This window comes from Acanthopagrus latus, chromosome 22 (genome assembly GCF_904848185.1).
Source record: "Acanthopagrus latus isolate v.2019 chromosome 22, fAcaLat1.1, whole genome shotgun sequence".
NCBI lineage: Eukaryota > Metazoa > Chordata > Actinopteri > Spariformes > Sparidae > Acanthopagrus > Acanthopagrus latus.
This window is the reverse complement of record NC_051060.1, coordinates 2,924,916-2,948,215: the sequence shown is the minus strand read 5'-3', so window position 1 is coordinate 2,948,215 and position 23,300 is coordinate 2,924,916. Positions and strand designations below refer to the sequence as shown.

At 46.6% G+C, this 23,300-nt stretch overlaps 2 protein-coding genes across 5 annotated transcripts; both read right to left on the bottom strand.

Moving 5' to 3' along the window:
- Nucleotides 1–558: 558 nt before the first annotated feature.
- Nucleotides 559–22,634, bottom strand: LOC119012976. 4 transcript variants are annotated; one of them, XM_037087255.1, is made up of 18 exons: nucleotides 21,472–22,634; nucleotides 20,908–21,333; nucleotides 13,218–13,994; nucleotides 11,594–11,643; nucleotides 10,193–10,255; nucleotides 9,588–10,025; nucleotides 8,366–8,483; nucleotides 4,194–4,355; nucleotides 3,445–3,566; nucleotides 3,285–3,358; nucleotides 3,105–3,192; nucleotides 2,463–3,008; nucleotides 2,140–2,286; nucleotides 1,812–2,039; nucleotides 1,633–1,704; nucleotides 1,218–1,530; nucleotides 945–1,034; nucleotides 559–821 (listed from the first exon to the last, which is right to left on the bottom strand). In XM_037087255.1, exons 9-14 carry the CDS (start codon nucleotides 3,449–3,451, stop codon nucleotides 1,981–1,983), a joined length of 921 nt encoding a protein of 306 aa, XP_036943150.1. In that variant the 5' UTR covers nucleotides 3,452–3,566; nucleotides 4,194–4,355; nucleotides 8,366–8,483; nucleotides 9,588–10,025; nucleotides 10,193–10,255; nucleotides 11,594–11,643; nucleotides 13,218–13,994; nucleotides 20,908–21,333; nucleotides 21,472–22,634; the 3' UTR covers nucleotides 559–821; nucleotides 945–1,034; nucleotides 1,218–1,530; nucleotides 1,633–1,704; nucleotides 1,812–1,980. The 4 variants fall into 4 exon arrangements, with proteins under 4 accessions (XP_036943150.1, XP_036943153.1, XP_036943152.1 ...); XM_037087258.1 differs by lacking the exons at nucleotides 20,908–21,333; nucleotides 21,472–22,634 and adding exons at nucleotides 16,167–16,276; nucleotides 20,297–20,640; XM_037087257.1 differs by lacking the exon at nucleotides 20,908–21,333 and having other exon boundaries at nucleotides 21,911–22,634.
- Nucleotides 11,460–12,583, bottom strand: LOC119012975 (trace amine-associated receptor 1-like). Its single transcript, XM_037087254.1, has one exon. It carries the CDS (start codon nucleotides 12,558–12,560, stop codon nucleotides 11,565–11,567), a length of 996 nt encoding a protein of 331 aa, XP_036943149.1. The 5' UTR covers nucleotides 12,561–12,583; the 3' UTR covers nucleotides 11,460–11,564.
- Nucleotides 22,635–23,300: the final 666 nt, after the last annotated feature.

Sequence of the window (23,300 nt, the reverse complement as noted above, 5' to 3'; positions counted from 1 at the left end):
GATCTTCAACTACCATCCCGGGCTCGGTTGGTGATCGAGAATGCCTTCGGCATCCTGGCGGCTCAGTGGAGGATGTACCACCATGTCCTCGAGGTCCAGCTGGAAGTGGCAGAGAAGTGCGTGAAGGCGACTTGTGTTCTTCACAACTTCCTGCGCATGACAGCCCAGACACCGGGAGTTGGAGGAAGCGTCACAGGGAGTGAGGTGGAGCCACTGCCAGGTCTGGGAAGAGCTGGGGCGAACAACTCGGCGAGAGAGGCCATCAGGGTTCGGGAGACCTTCTCAGCCCTCTTCTCCACGGAGGGAGTGGTCCCGTGGCAGCATAATATTTAGTGCACAAGCACCCCAAAAACAGCTCTTTTAAGAGCCATCCAAATAAAAGAACTGAGCAATAATCCTGCAATATCACTACGACAATTCATGTCTACCAGTCACTGTCACTGTCATGTCTGATATTACACCATTAAACTTTTTCTTTACTTTAATTATTGTTTTGAAACTGGCCAGTCTACAGTCTCATTGTACTTGAAAGAATGTGTGAAATAATGACATGAGAAGTAGTAGTTATTAAGAAATATATACAATATATTTTTAATTTGAAAACAAAATAGACTCAATTTGCTGGGGTGGCAGCCTATGGAGGGAAGGAGCCAGGCTTGTCAAAAACCTCTCCTCCTCAATCCACGCAGGTGGAGGTGGTGGAGGTGGCAGGGGGGCAGGTGGCCTCTGCAGGCTCTGGATGAGGAGCTCCTCTATCATCTCCTCCTTTCTTCCAGCTGCATCAATGTCCCTCCCTCTTTTCCTCTTCCCTGTCCGCGCACCTTTATGAAATCAAAATCACGTATTCTGTTGATGACATAGTCTGTAAACATTCATTTTCAATTTAGACTGGAGCTCTACAAATAAACACAATAATCAAAATCCCATTTCTGTAAAGTACACACCACTGATCGATGCAGCAGCAGCAGGAGCAGCAGCAGGAGCAGCAGCAGGAGCAGCAGGAGCTGTGCCCTTGCTGTCACTCAAGGATCGCTCTATAGAGAAATTATCATTATTATATGATCCAAATGTATTCTACAATAGGTGAACATAACATTTGAGATTTAATGGAAACAAATGAAAGAGAAACAATACAGATATAAATTGCTCTTTCGCCAACTGAATTTGAAAGTGTTTTTACATGTACTTTACTATGTGTATGTCTTCACTTAACCAACCATCACAAACTAATGGTCCTGATGATGGCCCTGACGATGGCCCTGCTTCTGCTTCTCCTGACTACAGCTCTGACGGCCCTGCTGCTGCCTCATCTCCCAAGCTCTCTTCATATGAGGTCACTGCGGTCCAGTCTTCCTCGACCCCCTGAGCCATGTTGCCACTGGGCGTGGTGAAGGGGTCGAGGAAAGACAGGACCGCAGAGAACCGCCACATTTTAAAACTTGCCCCTGCTGACCCGCTCCTTTTTTCTCCTTCCCTCTTTTTTTTTTAAATGACAGTCACGACCCCGGCTGCCATCGTCTGGCAAGAGTGCTACAATACATGACACAGATTCAATAAGTTGAATGAATTCAGGTTCATGTCAATTCTCCTCTCTTTGTCTCCAAATGCAAAGATGTGCTGACTTGCACTTACCAAGCAGCTGGGGTATTTTCTGCTTGGCCGCCTGCAGGAACTTAACCTCATTTGAGGCCTCCAACTGCTCATCTGGGAAAACAGTGTCACAAGCCACCCATTAGGAGGTTAAAAATAAAAAATTTTGACATGACAGGATATAAACAAAACAATGACACAATTGATATGTCACACATTACCGGTCTTCTTCTGTCTGACTTTCTGACGGTGCACCACCACCTTCTTATGTAAAGCTGCCATGAGCTGCTTAAGCTCATAGAGCAGCTTTGAAAACTCGGAGGCACTCAGCTTGCTATCTCTCGGGAAAAAAACACTGAATATGACGAATGAAGGCAACGACATTACTCATCATGTTGCGGACAGTGGTTGCCACGTAACCCTTCTTCTGCAGGCTGTAGGCTGGCCACCTAATAGAAAAGGTAAGCAAGTAGAGGTGATGAAACACTGCACCTACTTCACAGCACCTAATTCCATTATCTCATCACTCTAACCAAAAAGCACACTTACGACCATAGTTTGTCATTTTGGAGGAGAAACTTGAGATCCAGGCAGAACGCCTTTTCCAGCAGTGTAGAGGCCATGTACAAGCAGAATCGGAGGGCATGACTGGCCGGTTGCCGGGCGTTATCTTTCTGAGGTCATCAACCGTACGCTCTGAGATGAAACACGCAGAAAGAAGTTAGTGGATGAGTTCCAAAAATACATCTCTTGTAATACACTGCAACGTGGAAGCCATGAGTTAGAATCTGGAATATTCCACGTTGCTATGTCTATACATGTGAATATGATGATTGTAGATGAGAAAAAGTTATCAGGATGTTAAAACTCACCAAACATGTGCCGAGATTTGCCAAGTTTAGCGACATGCTCATATTTTTGGGCTGATGTCGTCAGCGTCGCTGGCATGCCCCTGGGGGTTTTGGGGGTGTGGGCGCCCTGTTGCTGCTGGAGAAGCTGGGCAAGGGTGTCCTCAATGGTCTTCACCCTTGCCATCAGCCCCCAGCAGCTCTGCTCATGTGCGGCAGCTAAGGAAACCATTGATTCAATCCCACTCGAGGAGGTGGTGGTCAGGCCGGCACTGGTGGGTGGGGCACCCGTGTGCGAGGGACAGGCCGAGGGAGCGTCGACTGAGGGGGTGCCGGCCGAGGGGGCACCGGTCGAGGGGACCCTGGGAGACGAGGGGACCCTGGGAGACAAGGCAACGGTTGCCTGTTGGGGGACTCCAAGGCTGGCGACTGCTTGTTGTGGCGTAGACGCCAGCACAGGGACTCCGATGGTGTTGTTGCCTGCCTCGGAGTCCTCGCTCAGAGAGAGGTGGAGGACCAGCTCTACTTTCTCCATCAGCCCGCAACCCTCGCCATAGTCCAGTGCTTCGCCTACAGTGAATAACAAAAGACTTGTCAGGGACACATGTACTGTTTGTATCAGTGAACCTTTCACAGACAAATTCACTAATCAGAGTGTAAACTTACCTTCATCTGGATTTGCCTGTAAACCAAGCGTCGACACCATTGGTATCGGTGGGTAAGGGTTAGCCTCCTTGACCATGAAATCTCTGTCCTATTGATGTAAAGTGACATATTTGGACACAAAATTTTTTGTATTGCAACTTCAAACTACATTTGCAGGAAATGCGTTGCATTTACCCTTACCTTTGGAGGGATCATATGGACATCGGTGAGATTTCTCCTGTCACATATTTCGCAATCTAGACGTTCGGTGGTCCCTGGAGTAGGGAATCCAAAATGAATGGGTGCAAAATTTGGACTTGCAAAATGCTCCCTTTTTTCATGTGGATGACTAAGTTCTTACCTGGCATTGCCGTATTTCATTAACAGAGCCATCTCTGCCTTATTGGGGATTGTGTGCATCCCCGTCAGATGTTGTTTTAAGTTCGAGTAGTTGCGGAAACATTTTCCACACACCTTGTCAGCCTGCAGATGAATACCACAAAGCACATAGAAAGAAAACAATTTCCTGTCTCCGCTATGGGCCGCTGTGACATTGACTTTATGATGTCTTAAGACAATACATGATGAACCCTCGACACACTTTCTCTCACAAAGGTAAAGAAATTACAGACAACACTTGCCATTTTCTCTTGCTCGGCTTTCTCCAAAAATGGAATATATGGAAATTTGGAAGTTAAAATACAAACAATTCCACATTTACATTTATATCATTTGATCAACCATGTGCACAGACAAAATCACAAAGACTAACTTGTCAAGTGGTGAAAAGTACATGAAAACACAAAGTAAGGTGATCTTGATATGTTACACACTGAAATGCAGCACAAGCAGCAAGTTGACAACACTTTGGCTTTGACAACAGACGCGACGGGCCTCACTTAGCAGGCAGCTACTGCTAACATTAGCCACGTCAATTTTGCAAACCCTCTGCACAGACATTATGACATGAATTAACTTTTCAAAGGGTCAAAAGTGCATGAAAACACAACGTAAGTTCATGTTGATATGTAACATAAAATGCACCAGAAGAAGCAAGTTGACAACACTTGATGTTTGACAATAATTAAAGACGTCATGCCGCTGACTTACCGAGCTGCTACTGTTAGGGTGATAGCTAGTCAGGTTCTACTTCCTGTTGGGACAGGAAGTTCAAGTTCCCATGTAACAAATATGGAAGCGCATTCAGTAATTCCGTATTTACATTTATGTCAGCTTTGCGACCATGTGCGCAGCCATGACGACCTAAATTAACTTTTAAAGACGATAAAAAGTACATGAAAACACAACATAAGCTCATCTTGATATTGTCATGTCTCCTGTTTTTGTTCTTGTTTCTGGTTTTTGGTTTCTTGTATTTGATTTTCATCCTTGTATCTTGTCTTGTGTTATGTTTTGCTTTCTCCATGTCTTGTGTCTCGTTTTGCCTTCTCCATGTCTTGTGTCTCTTGTTTTGATCTTCCATGCCCTCATGTGTCCTTTAAGTTCTCCCCTCTGGCTCCCTCTGTCTGTTGTCTTGTTCCCTCCTGGTCTGTTCCTCTGTGCTCCTCCCCCTCATTATCACACCTGGTTTCCTTCCTCCTCTCTCCTCACCTGTGCCTCGTCATGTCGTTAGTGTGTGTGTATTTAGTCTCTGTGTTTCCTTCACTCCTCGCCCAGTCATTGTATTCTGTTTGTTGGATTCGGTCTTGTGTATTCTGTCTAGTGGATTTTGTCTTGTGCTTGCTCCATGCTCCATGCTCCATGCTCCATGCTCCATGCTCCATGTCCGTTTGGTATGTTTTTGGTTTTGAGTTTTCTATGATTGAGTTGGACTTTGATTTTTTTGATTTGCTACTTTGTTTGGTTTTGTTTGCTACTTTGCCTTTTGCCTGCTTTCGGATTTTGTATTCAGCTTTAATAAAAGCTCGCCCTTTGTTTGTTCCCTTATCTTTGCCTCCTGAGTTCACTGCGTTGGGTCCACCATTCCCTTCCATAGTTTTCCCTTTTACCCCAACGTGACAGAATGACTGGGCCTGAAATGGACCCACCAGACAGTGTACTTATTTGTAGGCTAGGGAACAAGATGATGGAGATATTGAGCGGCAAGGCTAACACAGGGGAGAAGCTAAAGGCCATAGCAGACTATAACCATGAACTGGATATCAGGCCTTGGTTAAAAGAACTCCCTTGGGTCGCACAGGTTATAGCGGACCTAGATAACCTCAGAAAGGCCTTGGTGGCTACAGCCACTGCCAAGCTATCAGCCCATGCCACAGCTCCAGTCCAGGCCACAGCCACAGCCACAGCCAAGCTTCCAGCCCAGGCCTCAGCCACAGCCGAGCTTCCAGCCCAGGCCACAGCCGCAGCCACAGCCGAGCTTCCAGCCCAGGCCACAGCCTCAGCCACAGCCGAGCTCTCAGCACAGGCCGCCGCTTCAGCCACAGCCGAGCTCCAAGCCCAGGCCACAGCCGCAGCCACAGTCGAGCTTCCAGCCCAGGCCACAGCCGCAGCCACAGTCGAGCTTCCAGCCCAGGCCACAGCCGCAGCCACAGTCGAGCTTCCAGCCCAGGCCACAGCTTCAGCCACAGCCGAGCTCTCAGCCCAGGCCGCAGCTTCAGCCACAGCCGAGCTCTCAGCCCAGGCCTCAGCCACAGCCGAGCTCCCAGTCCAGGCCTCAGCCTCAACCCCGTCGACACCTGCCAGTGGCCCCCAGTCGGCGGTCCGGTCGACACCTGCCAGTGGCCCCCAGTCGGCGGTCCGGTCGACACCTGCCAGTGGCCCCCAGTCGGCGGTCCGGTCGACACCTGCCAGTGGCCCCCAGTCGGCGGTCCAGATGAGGCCTGTACCTGCACCTCGGTCGGAGGACCGGCCGAGGCCCACGCCAGGTCCAGCGCCTGTTCCTGCTCCTCGGTCGGAGGACCGGCCGAGGCCCACGCCAGGTCCAGCGCCTGTTCCTGCTCCTCGGTCGGAGGACCGGCCGAGGCCCACGCCAGGTCCAGAGCCTGTTCCTGCTCCTCGGTCGGAGGACCGGCCGAGGCCCACGCCAGGTCCAGAGCCTGTTCCTGCTCCTCGGTCGGAGGACCGGCCGAGGCCCACGCCAGGTCCAGCGCCTGTTCCTGCTCCTCGGTCGGAGGACCGGCCGAGGCCCACGCCAGGTCCAGCGCCTGCTCCTGCTCCTCGGTCGGAGGACCGGCCGAGGCCCACGCCAGGTCCAGCGCCAGCTCCTGCACCTCGGTCGGAGGCCCGGCCGAGTCCCACGCCAGGTCCTGCGCCTGCTCCTGCACCTCGGTCGGAGGCCCGGCCGAGTCCCACGCCAGGTCCTGCGCCTGCTCCTGCACCTCGGTCGGAGGCCCGGCCGAGTCCCACGCCAAGCCCTGTGCCTGTACCTCGGTCGGAGGCCCGGCCGAGTCCCACGCCAAGTCCAGTGCCTGCTCCTCGGTCGGAGGCCCGGCCGAGCCCCACGCCAAGCCCTGTGCCTGCTCCTCGGTCGGAGGTCCGAACGAGTCTCACGCCAAATCCAGTGTCAGGTCCTCGGTCGGAGACCCAGCCGAGTCCAGTGCCTGCTCCTCGGTTAGGGGTCCGGCCAAGGTCGTTTGTTGCCAGAGACCCTTCATCGGTTCTCAGACCACTAGCTCCCGGCAAAACTCCGTCGGTGGTCCGGCCAAGAACCTTGAGGGTTTCCCAGCCAGTGGTCTGGTCGCCAGTGGGTCTCCGTCCACGCCTTCGCCTTCGTCGTCAGCCTCCAGGGGAACCCAGCCCGCACCTACGCCTTCGCCTTCGTCTAGGTCGCCAGCCTCCAGCGGGTTCCAGCCCGCATCTTCGCCTTCGTTACCAGCCTCCAGGGGGTTCCAGCCCGCACCTACGCCTTTGCCTTCGTCTTCGTCTACGTCGCCAGCCTCCAGCGGGTTCCAGCCCGCACCTTCACCATCGTTACCAGCCTCCAGCGGGTTCCAGCCCGCGCCTTCGCCTTCGCCGTCGTCGCCGGATTCCAGTGAGTTCCAGGCCGCTCCTATGTCTTCGTCGCCGCCCTCCGACGAGTTCCAGGCCGCGCCTACGCCTTCGTCGCCGCCCTCCGGCGAGTTCCAGGCCGCGCCTACGCCTTCGTCGCCGCCCTCCGGCGAGTTCCAGGCCGCGCCTACGCCTTCGTCGCCGCCCTCCGGCGAGTTCCAGGCCGCGCCTACGCCTTCGTCGTCGCCCTCCGGCGAGTTCAAGACCGCGCCTACGTCTTCGTCGTCGCCCTCCAGCAGGTTCAAGCCTGCGCCTTTGCCTTGGTCCCTGGACTCCAGTGGGCTCCAGTCCTCGCCTCCACCCTCATGTTTGTTTGGACCTTGGCCCTCCCCTTGACCCCCTCCACCCTCCCGGTTTTGACTCTGGCCCTCCTCCTGACCCCCTCCACCCTCCCGGCTTTGACTCTGGCCCTCCTCCTGACCCCCTCCACCCTCCCGGCTTCATTTGGACTTTGAACCCTAGTATTGAGGGACATCTGGGAGCTGTCCCTTAAGGGGGGGGTTCTGTCATGTCTCCTGTTTTTGTTCTTGTTTCTGGTTTTTGGTTTCTTGTATTTGATTTTCATCCTTGTATCTTGTCTTGTGTTATGTTTTGCTTTCTCCATGTCTTGTGTCTCGTTTTGCCTTCTCCATGTCTTGTGTCTCTTGTTTTGATCTTCCATGCCCTCATGTGTCCTTTAAGTTCTCCCCTCTGGCTCCCTCTGTCTGTTGTCTTGTTCCCTCCTGGTCTGTTCCTCTGTGCTCCTCCCCCTCATTATCACACCTGGTTTCCTTCCTCCTCTCTCCTCACCTGTGCCTCGTCATGTCGTTAGTGTGTGTGTATTTAGTCTCTGTGTTTCCTTCACTCCTCGCCCAGTCATTGTATTCTGTTTGTTGGATTCGGTCTTGTGTATTCTGTCTAGTGGATTTTGTCTTGTGCTTGCTCCATGCTCCATGCTCCATGCTCCATGTCCGTTTGGTATGTTTTTGGTTTTGAGTTTTCTATGATTGAGTTGGACTTTGATTTTTTTGATTTGCTACTTTGTTTGGTTTTGTTTGCTACTTTGCCTTTTGCCTGCTTTCGGATTTTGTATTCAGCTTTAATAAAAGCTCGCCCTTTGTTTGTTCCCTTATCTTTGCCTCCTGAGTTCACTGCGTTGGGTCCACCATTCCCTTCCATAGTTTTCCCTTTTACCCCAACGTGACAGATATGTTACACACTGAAATACAGCACAAGCAGTAAGTTAAAAACACTTTCGGTTTGAGCAAAATAAACAACTTGTGGAGCGTACTTACCAAACTGCTGCTGCTGCCGATGAAAGTCTTTTGCCACTTCCAACAGGAAGTCCAGATTTCAGTCCAGATGTTGACGTCTATGTCACTCTAACCATCACATGCTCAGTCCCACACAGTGCTAGAAATTACATTGATAAAGGTCAAAGATGGATGAAAATGCCACCTAAGGTGACATTGATATGTTACACACTGACACAGAGCAAAAGCAGTAACAATGGTTAGGGTTAGGGCTATTTCATAGATTGAATTGTGGAAGCCAGATTAACATTTTAGCCTCCAGATTTCAATCTACAACATGCTAGAGGCGTAGATTGAAATCTGGAGGCTAAAGATGATAATCTGGAAGCAAAGTAGCTTTAGCTTCCATATTTGAATCTATTATGTGTAAACATGACAGTTCTTCATGTACATTTCTAAGATGACTAATGCAAACTAATTGACATTAATGCTACAAGGAGTACAAGTGGGGTATCCTCGTGTTCGTCTCTTCAAGGCGTTTCAGAATGTTCCACTCCCCTTCTTCTATCTCTTTCTATTAAAGACTTTGATCCAGGAGAGCGCCACCTACATGTACTTGGCATATGTTGTACAGATGATCAAGACATCTCAACATAGGTTTTTGTCTTACTCCAGTGAGCTTTCATTGTGGAGATACAGCACTTTAAAAAGTGGAAAATTGGCCCCCAAGCTGCCCGCAGGACGGGACTAGAGCCACGATTCGAGCGCAGGGCGACTCGTCTCAACCAGTCTTTTAACAATATCCCCCTCCCCTTCTCATATCGCCCTCCAGGACGGACTTTGCTCCAAAAGAGCGCCACCTATATGGTATTGGGCTATGCGGTAGAGCCCATGGAGAGCTCTCTAAATATGTCTTTATCTTACTCCAGGTCCCCTCCGTTGAGGAGATAGAGCAGTTAAAAAATTGGACTTGCCCATCCCCCAACCCTGACTCGGCACTCAAAATCGGTTTCCAGAGCATCCCTCCCGGGTGGATTTTTCAACATCGCCCGATGAAGCCTATGTTGGCGTGTGTCGAAGGCCTGGCCTGGACGCGTGTCGTGCACGATTTTGGGACTCCCTGCTGCTAAGGCTTGTGCTAAAAAGGCATGATTACACAGTCCGCCTTTGCTTCTGTTACCATAGAAATTTGCCTCGTTTACAACGGCGGGTCGTGTCACCTGTGAGCGACATAGGCGATTTCTGCCGGCAGCTCTGCGCTCACCAACTAAGGGGGAAGGCGGCAACAGGAGCCACGAGCGGTTTCAGAGCGTGTGTTGTCCCAAATGTTGTCCCAGCTTCACCTCGACCCACTGGCCACATACAGGGTCCCGAGCGCTCCGCAGAAACATTTTCCTCACTGCTCTGGCTGCTTGCGTTCCCATGATACGGGGCAGAGAACTAACCCTAACCCTAGAACAAGAAACACAAAATGAATACCAACCAACTTCTTGTTGTATCTTCCCCACTAACCAATGACTTCCTGAAGTATTGATGCTGGCAACTTCTTCCGTCATTGTCGTTTCTAGGGAAAACAAAGTCAGATGGTAACCAACTTGGTCCCCTGGAAACCAGATGCGTCTGAATTCTCAAAGTCAGAACTGAAGGCCAGTTATCAGAGTCAGTGGACAGAGGCTCATCCTCAGTTCTGCTCCAGGCAATTCTAATGGAGAGCACAAGGACATTAGTATACACACATTATTCACAGCGTATATAGTGGTGGAAGATCACACACACCCAGTGATAATAACATTATAACTGTCTGCAAAATGCTTTGCATGGATGGAGACACACACAAACGTGCATACTGACACACACAAACATACACACATTTGTGGAGATGTGTGGCTGAGGAGGTAGATGGCTCGTCATCCTGGCTAGTGGCAGATGATGCTTTAAAATACAACATAAATAATCAATTCAATAATAGCACAATTTAATAAACACGTTATTAAGAGTAATTTATCCAACTTTTAGAACAGGAAACAAATTAATAACACAACATCCTTGGTTTATGGATAATTATATACGTGACACACTCCAAATGACTCAGAAAGCCATATCATAAATTATCAGTGCTATATATGTCTTTTGGATTAGCTCACTTTACTGAGCAGCACAGGACCTAACGTGACATTTACCAAACAATATGTGAGCTAGTCATCATTGTGTTACATTATTAGGGTGCAATTAATTACATATAATGTTTGCTAGTCAGTTGGACTGAAAACAGATACTGACATCATCTACTACTACAGCCAGCTGTATAGCAAGAAGCTAACGAACATATGAGGTAGCCTATACCAATTAACGTCATTTCATTTCATTACATGCATGATCATACTCATGAGGAGTAGATGACATGGCTCCATACCTTTATCTGTTGCTCGTTTCTCATCTTCTTCTTTTCTAACCACATTTTGTAATATATTTCACTATTTAACCAAACCACCAAAACTAACACATGTGAAACTATGGGCTTTTATTTATAATGTTATTATGACTGAAATGTGATTCATGTGGAAGGAATTTGCAATGTGATTGACTTTATCCTACTAATTGCATTAGAGCTGCGCTATTAGATGAATCCCCTGCTCCCCCACCCCAGTAGGTGAACCTGACCCCTCCCTACAGGCAACATGACATCATGGACTTGATGTGTAAATGAGCAATACAATAACCGGAGGAAATGAATGTAAACAAATGTATATACATTTTGCATGCACTCATGCTGCCCCTCCACGAATGCCACCCTGGGCAGCTGCCCATACTGCCCATATGCGAAACTACCATTGTGTTTGACAGTTATTGTATTATTGCACTGCTTTTAGTGTTTAACTCCTTAATCACTTTATATTTTACATCTTTTGTATAATTCCCTAATATGTAATACCCTTTATTGTCTTAAACAGACCTGACCTGAGGAACCCACTGGTTGCTACTGGTATTTTGTACTGTATTTTCATAGCAATCTGTGGTACAACAAATACCTTTCTGGATTAATACACTTTCATTTTATCCCATGTTATTTTATCTATAATCTCTACGATGAACTCCAGAAGGGACCAAACTGTTTTAATTTTATCCTTGCATACCCTCGTGATTTATCCACACCTTTTTATTTCTAATATTTTATTGTCTCAGTGTACTAAAATCCATTGACAGTGTGCAGTATGTAGAAATTTCAACACTGCATATTATTTCAAAACAAACTTGTGTTGGTAAAGTCACCTTGGAACATTTTTCCAGAAATTATCATTCTAAAAGCTGATCGGAACCACCTGTAAAAGAAAGCATATATGAAGGGATTCAGCATTGAATTTGACAATGCAAGCCAGTTAAGTGTTTCAATCACAGGAATGGGTGGGGTTTTATAAGCTAAAGGCTGAAAAACAATACAAAAAAAGTAAGGAATCATACATAACAGAAAAACTCCCATAACTATAGCCAGAGTTTTAGTTGCCTTTTTCTCCATTTTACTGAAAGTAACTCTAGACTTTGTGCTCTGACAGGCTGCATTTTGGATACTGTTCACCTGCTTCTGTGCAATCAGGAAAATTTTCACATATATGCAGAGCATTATGATTGCTGGGAGATAAAATGATAAGACAGGTCCTATAGTGTTTGCCAACACAACATCAACTGAGCACATTTCTTCACAAGTTCCTTGGCTGAATCCTGCAAATATAATTGCAATTCCAATTAAAATTGAAATATACCAGCTCACAAGGATCATGATCACAGTAACATGGACACTTATTTTAGATCTGTATGTCAGAGGCTGACACACTGCATAATATCTGTCTATGGAAATACAACATAAGTTAAGAATAGAAGATGTGCACAGTGATACATCAAAGCTGTCTCGTATTTTACAAAATAAATCTACATGATACACACACAGGGTTACAGTGAATACCATGCTGAAAGGAAAAACTACAAGTCCTACAAGCAGGTCAGCCACTGCCAGAGACAGGATAAGGTAGTTTGTAGGGATGTGGAGCTGTTTGAAATAAATAATGGAGATTATTACAAGAAGATTTCCACATATTGTGGCAACAGATAATGAGCCCAAGAAAATATTCAATATTACACATATTATGGAAGGGTTACTTGTTAATACATAAGTTGTGTTATCTGATTCATAGCAGGGATGCATGTCATTGATAGTATAAGTCAAATTGACAATCAAATCCATGCTTCTCGATTTCTGCAATAATTAAATATGGTATCAAAAGAGATAAACAGTTAAGCATGTAGATCATGTGACAGCAGTTTTCTCAGGAAAAAAAAAACAAAAAACAACAACCTTTCCCTAAAGCATTTTTCCTCGCTGAGTGACACCTCAATACAGCACATACAAGGGCAGTGTTGTATATACTTGGTCACTATGCCACTGTGAAGAGCCTAGTGACTTAATACAGTATTTATCAGTCCCTATCCTGTCACCTAAATTAAGACAAACTTTGCTTCTCCAATCAGATGTAAGTACCTCCCTCCTGTTTGGAAGAGACACAAAGACAGAAATAAAGAGTAATGGCATACCAAGTGTGTGTGTGTGTGTGTGTGTGTGTGTGTGTGTGTGTGTGTGTGTGTGTGTGTGTAAAAATGATGGTTTGGGTTAAATATGCCTGCTTTTCATGGTGTAGAGACAAAGGAAACTACTAACAAAATGGCTTATGAGGGTCCATGATGGCAGCTATCAGTGAAACAAAGAAACAGTGCTGTGACTGGTGGTGGCTAATGGCTAGTTGTATGCAAAAACCTGAGTCTGTGTGAAGTATAACTTAAATACCATACACATACCCGTGTGACGTGGTGTAAAGGGTGAAGAGGGAAGGAGAGAGGACAGTACCTTGTAGGGCCCCGGTGTTGCTGACAACCGCATCTGACACACAGTGCCACAAGCATGTGTACTGTGGTTGGCCAGTGAGGTAATCCACAATCCAGGCCACAAGGGGGTGGGGGATTGACCAGCATCGCCGTCAGCTTGTCACCCAGTAGAGCAGGCCTTATGGTATTGTAAGCACTGGAGAAGTCAAAAACATGACAATCACAGTGCTCCCTGACTTGTCCAGGTGGCCATAGAAATGGTTCCACAGGTAGATGATGGCATCCTCAACTCGAATCTTTGGGCTGGTAGGCAAATTGGAGGGGATCCAGGTGCAGCCTGACCATAGGCCTGAGCTCTCCAGGACATCTCTCCAGGGTCTTCATGACATGTGACACCAGTGCCACTGGTTGATACTCTGAGAAACCGCTGGGCTGTGGCGCCTTTGGCACAGGAACGAGGCAAGACATCTTTCATAACACAGGGACCCTCTGGAGGCTTAGGCTCATGACGAAGACTCAATGAAGCACTCCATAGAGCCATTGGGCACAGGCTCTGAGAACCTGTGGGCTGACACCATCAGGGCTAGCAGCCTTACTGGCGGGGAGTTTGCTCAGCTGTCTCCTCACATGAAGAGGTGTTAAAAGTGCAGGTCGAGGAGGGGGAAAGTTGGAGTCCATAGTGAGAGGAGGGTGGGTAGCATGGGAGCCAGAGAAGGTGTGAGGAGTAGGGGATGGGTGTGCTCTCTAACCCTAACCCTAATCCAGACTGGGAAATTATTTTGTCACAGCAGCAGTGGGTCTGCAAAAAAAATATACAGTGCAAATATACGATAAACCATAAACAATAATAATATATACAACAAAACAGTAGAGAGATCAGAGTTCTCTGTCAGGCAGAGGTGAGAGAGTTATTATATAAAGTGATGGCTTGTGGCAGGAAAGGTTTCCTATATCTGTTGTTATGAAAGCGAAGCTGAAGCAGCCTTTTGGAGAAGGTGCTCCGCTGTCTGACCAGTGTGAGGTGGAGAGAATTATCCATGATGGACAACTGTTTTTTTCAGTGTCCTCCTCTCCACCACAGCCTCCAGAGTGTCTTGTTTACAGGCAATCACAGAGCCAACCTTCCTGATTAGTTTGTTGAGTCTGTTGATGTCGCTGGCTCCGATGCTGCTCCCCCAACAAACCACAGCAAATAAAAGTACACTGGCCACCACAGACTGATTTAAGATCTCCAACATCTTGTTGCACACGATGAAGGATCTCAGCTTCCTCAGGAAGTAAAATCTGGTCATCCCCTTCTTGTAAACAGCTTCAGTGATAGATCTCCAGTTCAGTCTGTGGTTGATGGTAACACCAAGGTACTTATAATCCTCCACCGCCTCCACATTCTTTCCCAGAATGTACAGTGGTTGGGGAGCCGTCTTCCTCTTCTTCCTAAAATCTATCACCATCTCTCTGGTCTTGCTGATGTTCAGCCGCAGGTGATTCTGTCCAGTCCACTCCACAAAGTTGTCTACCAGTGCCTTGTACTCCTTCTCCTGTCCCTCACTTATACACCCAACAACAGCTGAATCGTCATAAAACTTCTGCAGGTGACATGACCCAGTGTTGTACTGAAGTCAGTGGTGTATAAGGTGAACTGGAAAGGAGACAGTACAGTCCCCTGTGGAGCTCCTGTATCACTAACCACCGCATCAGACAGAATGCTGCCCATATGGACAAACTGTGGCCTGCCTGTCAGGTAATCAGTAATCCAGGAGATCAGTGTGTCGTCTACACCCATCACCTGCAGCTTCTCCCCCAGTAGCAGTGGCTGAATGGTATTAAAAGCACTGGAGAAATCAAATAACGTGATTCTCACAGTGCCTCCTCCACCATCCAGGTGCGAATGGGCTTGTTGCAGTGGGTAGATGACAGCGTCATCAATTCCCAAGTGGGGCTGGTAAGCAAATTGCAGAGGGTCTAGCAGGGCTCTCACCTGCGGCCTCAGGACAGGGTGTTTGATGATCAGACCCACATTGTAAGGACCTGTTGTCCAGAGAGTTGGTGGCAGACCTTCGAACAGCCTTGGTGTGTCTGAATGATCAGTTGTGTCCGACTCATAGTACCTGGTGAGGTATTGTTTCTCCAGTACCCCTTGCTCCGTAGTGTTGCACGAGATTCTCCACATATTAGTCTCTTCATTTTGAAACAACAGGGGTGAATCGGTAGGCCGGTAGTCCAATGGAGAGTTATTGCTTTATTTTGATCATTGGGCCCAGTCACTTTGCCTCGTGACCTACTCCACTTGCCAGGGTGATGTGAGGTTCTGCTGTGCTTGATGAAGCGTACCACTGGAGTTGTTCTGAGGTTAAGAGACAGTGTGCAGCTGCACCCTGCTCTCTGAGGTAGATGTGTTTGGTTTTATGGGTTTCAGTCAGCCCCTCCTTTTCCTCCTCCCAAGCTTAGAGATGCTCTTCATCTGGAGCGGTGAGGTAATTGTAGGTACAATGCAGAGGGTCAGGTGGCTCAGTGTAAGTCAGCTGGGTTTGAATCCATGGTCTCTATTTCATGTATGTGTACTGAGTGTGTAGAGTTTGTTCTCCTTTTGGCATTAGTTTGGACCAGAACACTTCTTTAGGCTCTTGGGTGGGTGCATTGTACAAAATCCTTTGAGTCTGAGTGTGCTCTTTTGGGCTGTGTGTCATGACAGCATGGCTGTGGCGGGGTGTGGCATCTGCATCTTTCGAGAGTCCATTACATCAACTATGTCAGCCATTATTGCACTTGGGGTTCTCTGTGTGTGTATCTTGCCTCCAACTGGCTCTTCAATTTCCAGTATTCCTCCTTTAATTGTGAGAGTGGGACCTTGTAGTATTTGTTGAGGCACTGGCCTGAATGGCTTGTTGTTAGAAAACTCAGGTGCATAGGGTGGGGGAGGTGTTTTGTTGTCTGTGTCCACTAGGGTTGGGTATAACCTTGAAACACCTACAGGAGGTGGCACTGGGCTTTCAAGGGGTGCAGAGAGTGTGGGGTTTCCCTTCTCATGCTGCATCGCTGTCTTCTTCTTGTTGTTCTCTCTCTTGGCTTTTGCACACCATGCTATGGTCATGAAATTACACACAACTTTTGTTATTTCAGATTTAACTCTTTTGTGTACCACCATCCCTTTATCCCATCAGTGTTTTCCTCTCTTTTCCCAGTAAGCTTTGGCTTCATTGTATTCTCCGGTCCCATGTGTGATGATACACATAATAGAGGCAGGATTAGGCAGTGGAGCAGCTGGGTCGTTGGAGATCAATCCCTTATTTTCCCACTTTGTCCACAGCTTTTTGATTTCTTTTCTGGTTTCTGTGCCTTTCTCTTCCCCCCCTTTTTTTCCCGATTCTTTTCATCTTCCAGATGACCCATTCCTTCAGTTCACCCACATTGGCGATATTTTGAATATCCTCCAAGTTGTGAAAACAAATGCTCAAATCGTACACAGAACATAAATTGCAAATTAGGCGTATATTTCTTTGCTCAACTGGTATCAATTTAACCTGTGTGTTTGTGTCTAATACAGTTAGCTTTCCTGTATATATGTACTTTCAGTTATTCCCTTACTTTATTTATTCCCTCTAAGCAAAATCTTCAAATAAAATGATTTACAAATAGAGCGCTTATTGGCCAAGACAATCTAGATTGTATTATTTAAAAAATGAATATTATTATTATTGATTTTTATTTATTTATTCATTTATTTATTTTTTGAAAATGGAAGAAAAACAATAAAACAAAAGGGGCTTATAGCACACAATAATAGGAGTACTGTTAACACAAATGGAAAGAGGGGAAAAATCAGTCTTTCAAATGGTGTGGACGGTTGACAAAGCAAAGCAAATCAATGTATTTAAATTATTAAATATATGAGCCCTTCGCGACACAGCAAAACAAACTTTATATCATCTCATTTACACAACTATTTATTTACTTTTTCTTTGTTGCGTTTAACTTTATTTAATTAATAGTTTTAATCTGTGGGTAATTACCAAATTATTTTGATGAGACAACGTTTTCCCCCTCTCAACATCCTCTTGCTCTATCTGTTCTCTCTTCTGTCATGGCTCATGCTGACAACTGGGTGGTGGGGTGGGGACTAACTTGCGCCGGCCTGTGCCTTGCCGCTGTCTCTCTACCCAAACTATGCTTGTCGGTGGGCAACATAGGGAGAGACTCTGAGTACTTTACCACTATACCTAACCACACCAGTCGGTTATCCTAACCTCAGCCTCTCCCCTCTCCACGTCTAACCCCAGCCCCTCCTTCTTTTTCTGACCTGACGCTGGACACACCGTACTCAGCATTTTTTGTATAGATTTACGGACGTAAAACACATTTTTTTAGCCACTGGACGCTCGACTGTGGTTTGCATTGGTCCTGCCAATATGCATGGAGGCTCGCTGAAGGCCTTCTCCCCCTCCTCAACATCCTCTTGCTCTATCTGTTCTCTCTTCTGTCATGGTTCATGCTGACAAGTGGGTGGTGGGGTGGGGACTAACTTGCGCCGGCCTGTGCCTTGCCTCTGTCTCTCTACCTAAACTATGCTTGTCGGTGGGCAACATAGGGAGAGACTCTGAGTACTTTACAACTATACCTAACCCTATGTCTTAAAAACGCTTTGGTTCTCTGTCCAGGAGATGGAGGCAGAGAGTTATGTCACTACTATTCTCTGTCCAGACAATGGAGACAGAGAGTTATTTCGCAGGCTGTTGATGCATTCTACTTAAGACCAGCAGGGTATCAAAAGTCAAGTTTAATGTTCAATTTTTGAAAGACCCCAGATCGGCGACCAGATGGAGACAACGCTCCTTTCCTCCGAAAGTCAATATCACCTTTACCCACTCGGTGGAGCCAACGCTCCGTCAAAATGATTCAACCAACACCTTACGTCTCCTCAATCACTTCTTCAATCCAAAGCTATATTTTATGCACAAAACTATCATCTACAACAGCCAGTCAGTTTATATGGAATTCACCCAACCAACTGACCCCATAGATTCCTTGAACAGTGGCCAGCCGGTTTGTGTGGAGTTCACCCAAGCAAAAAGCCTTTTGGTGGGAGATGCTGTGTGTGTTATCACCATTAGGTTTTCAGCAGCATACGGACAATTTTGCTTACACCTTCAGGGTCACCCTGTTCCCTTTCTCCCAACTTGACACCACAGTTTTCAGAATCTCGACACTGTTGTGACTTCACTTCACTCTCAACACTCCATAAATTCAGCAGCAATTTCGACACCAGTTCATAAAACAAAACTGAGACTTTCCTCAGTAAGTTTTTCAACACTCCAACACAGCAATAACACAGAAATATCAATAATCATCAGCAACCATAGAACAATAGAATATATACAAACATATATACAAACATATAAAATGTAATATTGCTTTAGAGACTAAGCTCAAGGACTTTCTCACTCTGCCCTCACTTTTTTGCTTTAGAGTCTAAGCTCACGGACCTTCTTGTTATGCCCTCATTTTTTGCTTTAGAGACCAAGCTCAAAGACCTTCTCACTATGCCCTCACTCAATTACCAATAAATCTATGTACAACATACAGTGGGTAAGTATTCAGACCCCTTTAAATTTATCACTCTTTGTTTCATTGCAGCCATTTACTAAAACCAAAAAAGTTTGTTTTATTTTTCATTGATATACACTCAGCACCCCATCTTGACAGAAAAAACAGAAATGTAGAAATTTTTGCAAATTTATTAAAAAAAGACCCTTTGCTGTGACACTCACATTTAACTCACATGCTCTCCATTTCTTCTGATCCCTGTTGAGATGGTTCTGCTCCTTCATTGGAGTCCAGCTGTGTTTAATTGAACTGATTGGACTTGATTAGGAAAGGCACACACCTGTCTATATAAGACCTTACAGCTCACAGTGCATGTCAGAGCAAATGAGAATCATGAGGTCGAAGGAACTGCCCAAGGAGCTCAGAGACAGATTGTGGCAAGGCACAGATTGGGCCAAGGTTACAAAAGAATTTTTGTGGCACTCAAGGTTCCTAAGAGCACAGTGGCCTCCATAATCCTTAAATGGAAGAAGTTTGGGACGACCAGAACTCTTCCTAGACCTGGCTGTCCAGCCAAACTGAGCATTTGTGGGAGAAGAGCCTTGGTGAGAGAGGTAAAGAAGAACCCAAAGATCACTGTGGCTGAGCTCCAGAGATGCAGTAGGGAGATGGGAGAAAGTTCCACAAAGTCAACTATCACTGCAGCCCTCCACCAGTGGGGGCTTTATGGCAGAGTGGCCTGATGGAAGCCTCTCCTCAGTGCAAGACATATGAAAGCCCATATTGAGTTTTCCAAAAAACACATGAAGGACTCTCAGACTATAAGAAATAAGATTCTCTGGTCTGATGAGACCAAGATTGAACTTTTTGGAGTTAATTCTAAGTGGTTTGTGTGGAGAAAACCAGGCACTGCTCATCACCTTCCCAATACAATCCCAACAGTGAAACATGGTGGTGGCAGCATCATGCTATGGGGGTGTTTTTCAGCTGCAGGGACAGGACGACTGGTTGCAACTGAAGGAACGATGAAAGCAGCCAAGTACAGAGATATCCTGGAAGAAAACCTCTTCCAGAGTGCTCAGGACCTCAGACTAGGCCGAGGGTTCACCTTCCAACAAGACAATGAGCCTAAACACACAGCTAAAATAACAAAGGAGTGGCTTCGGAACAACTCTGTGACCATTCTTGACTGGCCCAGCCGGCTCATGGCTGTACTAGCTCAAAAGGGTGCTTCTACTCAATACTGAGCAAAGGGTCTGAATACTTACGACCATGTGATATTTCAGTTTTTCTTTTTTAATAAATTTGCAAATATTTCTACATTTCTGTTTTTGTTCTGTCAAGATGGGGTGCTGAGTGTACATTAATGAGAAATAAAATGAACTTTTTTGATTTTAGCAAATGGCTGCAATGAAACAAAGAGTGAAAAATTTAAAGGGGTCGGAATACTTTCCGTACCCACTGTATATGTAAATGTAACAGTTAATGATACAATTTTTGAGGGAATGTAGACTTTTACTTGAGTCAAAATTCAATAAATTTAGCGTTAGAGAACCTTACCTCTTCTTCACTCACATTAGTTTGTATATAGCCAATTATGCAGAATTCGGCTCTTTTAACAACAGGTTTTTTTAAGTAGGGCTGCCCTTGTGAGTGACGAGAAGTCCAGCGTCCAGCTCTGGTTCCAGCAGGAAAGTTGCTCGGTCCGGTCCCAATGTGGTCATTGTCTCCTTTTCTTGAATCACATCAGGGTCACCAAATTGTCTTCAGGATGCTGGGGCTGACACCGTCAGGGCCTGTGGCCTTCTGCTGGTGGAATCTGTCCAGCTATGTCTCCTAACCTGGCCTACAGTCACAGTCAGGCGGGGGAGGGTGCTGGTGTCTTGAGTGGAGAAGGAGGAGGAGGAGGAGGAGGAGGAGGAGGAGGAGGAGGAGGAGGAGGAGGAGGAGGAGGAGGAGGAGGAGGAGGACGGGGAGGAGGAGAGGTGCTGCACAGGAGACTTCACATCAGGGGAATGAAGGGGGAGGGGAGGAAGCATATGGGGCAGTGAGGGTGTGTGGGGGTCTGGAGGTGTCAGGGAGATGACAGAGGGCTCTGAGATGAACCTTTTGAAGAAATTGTTCAGCTCGTTTGCCCTCTCCAAACTGCCTAATGACTGTCTACCACTCACCTTACACCCAGTGATCTGCTTAATTCCAGTCCACACATCCGTCACATTGTTCTGCTGGAGTTTGGCCTCCAGCTTCCTCCTGTAGGTGTCTTTACAGGCCCTCAGCATATCCCTGAGTTCATGCTGCACTCTCCTCAGTTCTTCCCTGTCTCCAGACCTGAACACCCACTTCTTCTTGTTAAGAAGGGCTTTCAGGTCATTGGTGATCCAAGTCTTATTGTTAGGGAAGCAGCATACAGTCCATGTTGGCATGGTGGTGTGTTCACAGAACCTCATTTATTCTGTGATGCAGTCAGTCATGCTGTCGAGATCCTCTCCATGTGGCTAAACAAGTACATCCCAGTCTGTCGACTCAAGGCAGTCCTGTAGTGCATCAGCAGCCTCCTGAGTTCACCTCCTCACACTCCTAGTGTTGACAGGCTGCCGCTGAACAAGAGAAATAAACTTAGGGGTCAGCAGGACCAGGTTGTGGTCAGATCTACCAAGGGGGGGGATTGTATGCATCCTTAGCATTTGTATATAAAAGGTCCAGTGTGTTAGTCTCTGGTGGGACAGTCAACATACTGGTGAAATGTTGGGAGGCTTTTGTCCATTGAGATGTGATTAAAATCCCCAGTGATGACACTAATTGCGTTAGGATGCTGCGTCTGTATTTGGGCAACTGTGAAGTGGATGATGTCGCAGGCCACCGCTGCATCAGCTGAAGGAGGAACATACACACTGATAATGATGGTGGACGTGAATTCCCGGGGTAAATAATAGGGCTGCATCCCCACAGTCAGCAGTTCAATGTCTGTGCTACAGAGACGTTCCTTCACGTGAACATGTCCGGGATTACACCACCTTTCATTTACATACAGTGCAATCCCTCTTCCCATCTTCTCTCCGCTGCTTATCACATCCCTGTCCGCCCAAATGGTGCTGAAGCTGGGAACCACCACGCTGTGGTCTGGGATGTATGAGTGAAGGCATGTCTCTGTGAAATACAACACACTGCACTCACATTATTCCTTCTGAGTCTTTATCAGCGCGGCGAGCTCGTCTGTCTTATTCCCTAGAGACCTCACGTTCTCCATGATGATCGCTGGTACAGCTGGTCTATGTCTCCTCTTCTTTGCCCTCCATTTCACTCCGGCCCTGCAGCCCCAGCATCTCCTCCACAGCTCCTTCAGGACCTCAGGCCTGGCTCCGGGCAGAAGTGCAGGTTCACACAGCGGTGCAGGTTTACAAAGCGCGATCAACTGGTCATGTGTGTAAACAATGTGCTTCTGTTGCTAGGGCTAGCAGAAACATCATTATAAGTTCCACAAAAGTGCCACAAAATTAAAAAAAAGTAAAGTGTCCATCCTCTCATGGTCACCGGAGAAGAGTTGCCATAACTCACATTGAAAATCAAAACAAAAATACAAAAAAAATACAAAAAACTTGGAAACCCACCAGAGCTGCTGCAACAGGCTGTCATTTAGTACCGCGCCATAAACACCAAAGTAAATGTATTTTAATGGGATTTTAAGTGATAGACCAACACAAAGTGGTGCATAAAGTATTCACCCCCCCTGAGTTAATACTTAGTAGAACCACCTTTTGCTGCAATAACAGCTCCGAGTCTTTGGGGGTAATTCTCTACCAGCGATGCACATATAGAGACTGAAATATTTGCCCATTCTTCCTTGCAAAATAGGTCAAGCTTAGTCTGATCGGATGGAGGGTGTCTGTGAACAGCAATTTCCAAGTCTTGCCTGAGATTTCAAGTTGATTTAGGTCTGGACTTTGACTGGGCCATTCTAACATATGATGATGCTTTGATCTAAACCATTCCATTGTAGCTCTGGCTGTATGTTAAAGGGACAGTGCGTAACAATTCAAGTAATTCATTAACTCAAATCAACGCCTTTGTTCATAAGTAAGTCCTCATTGGTGTACAATTATCTCTGCCAACAACCTGACTTGTCGTCTTGAGCAAAGAATTACCTATCTGAATATACATAGCACGGGCAAGCTCTATGGAGACTGCCATGTCTTTCCGGTTTAAAAAAAAAAAAAAAAAAACTGGACTGCCGAGAGGGACACAAAGCACTACGTGGTACTACGTAGTAAGGCTAAACGCGTTTTCGGTCAGAGCCAGCTTGACTGCAGAACTGAGAGGGTGCTCAGTGAAAGTGCTTGTCACTGCCTTATAACTAACTACATCTTTACCTCATTACATGAATCAGTAGAAATACTCGACGCTGTTGGGAAAGAGTCCATATTTTGAAAATGTGTTTCTTGTCCGTCAGGGCCACTGTAGCTTTCTGAACGTCTCTAACGTCTTCAGAACGGGAAGGGTGAACAAAGGAGTGTTGCAATATAGAACCTCACAGCTAGATGGTGCTAAATACTTGATATATTACACA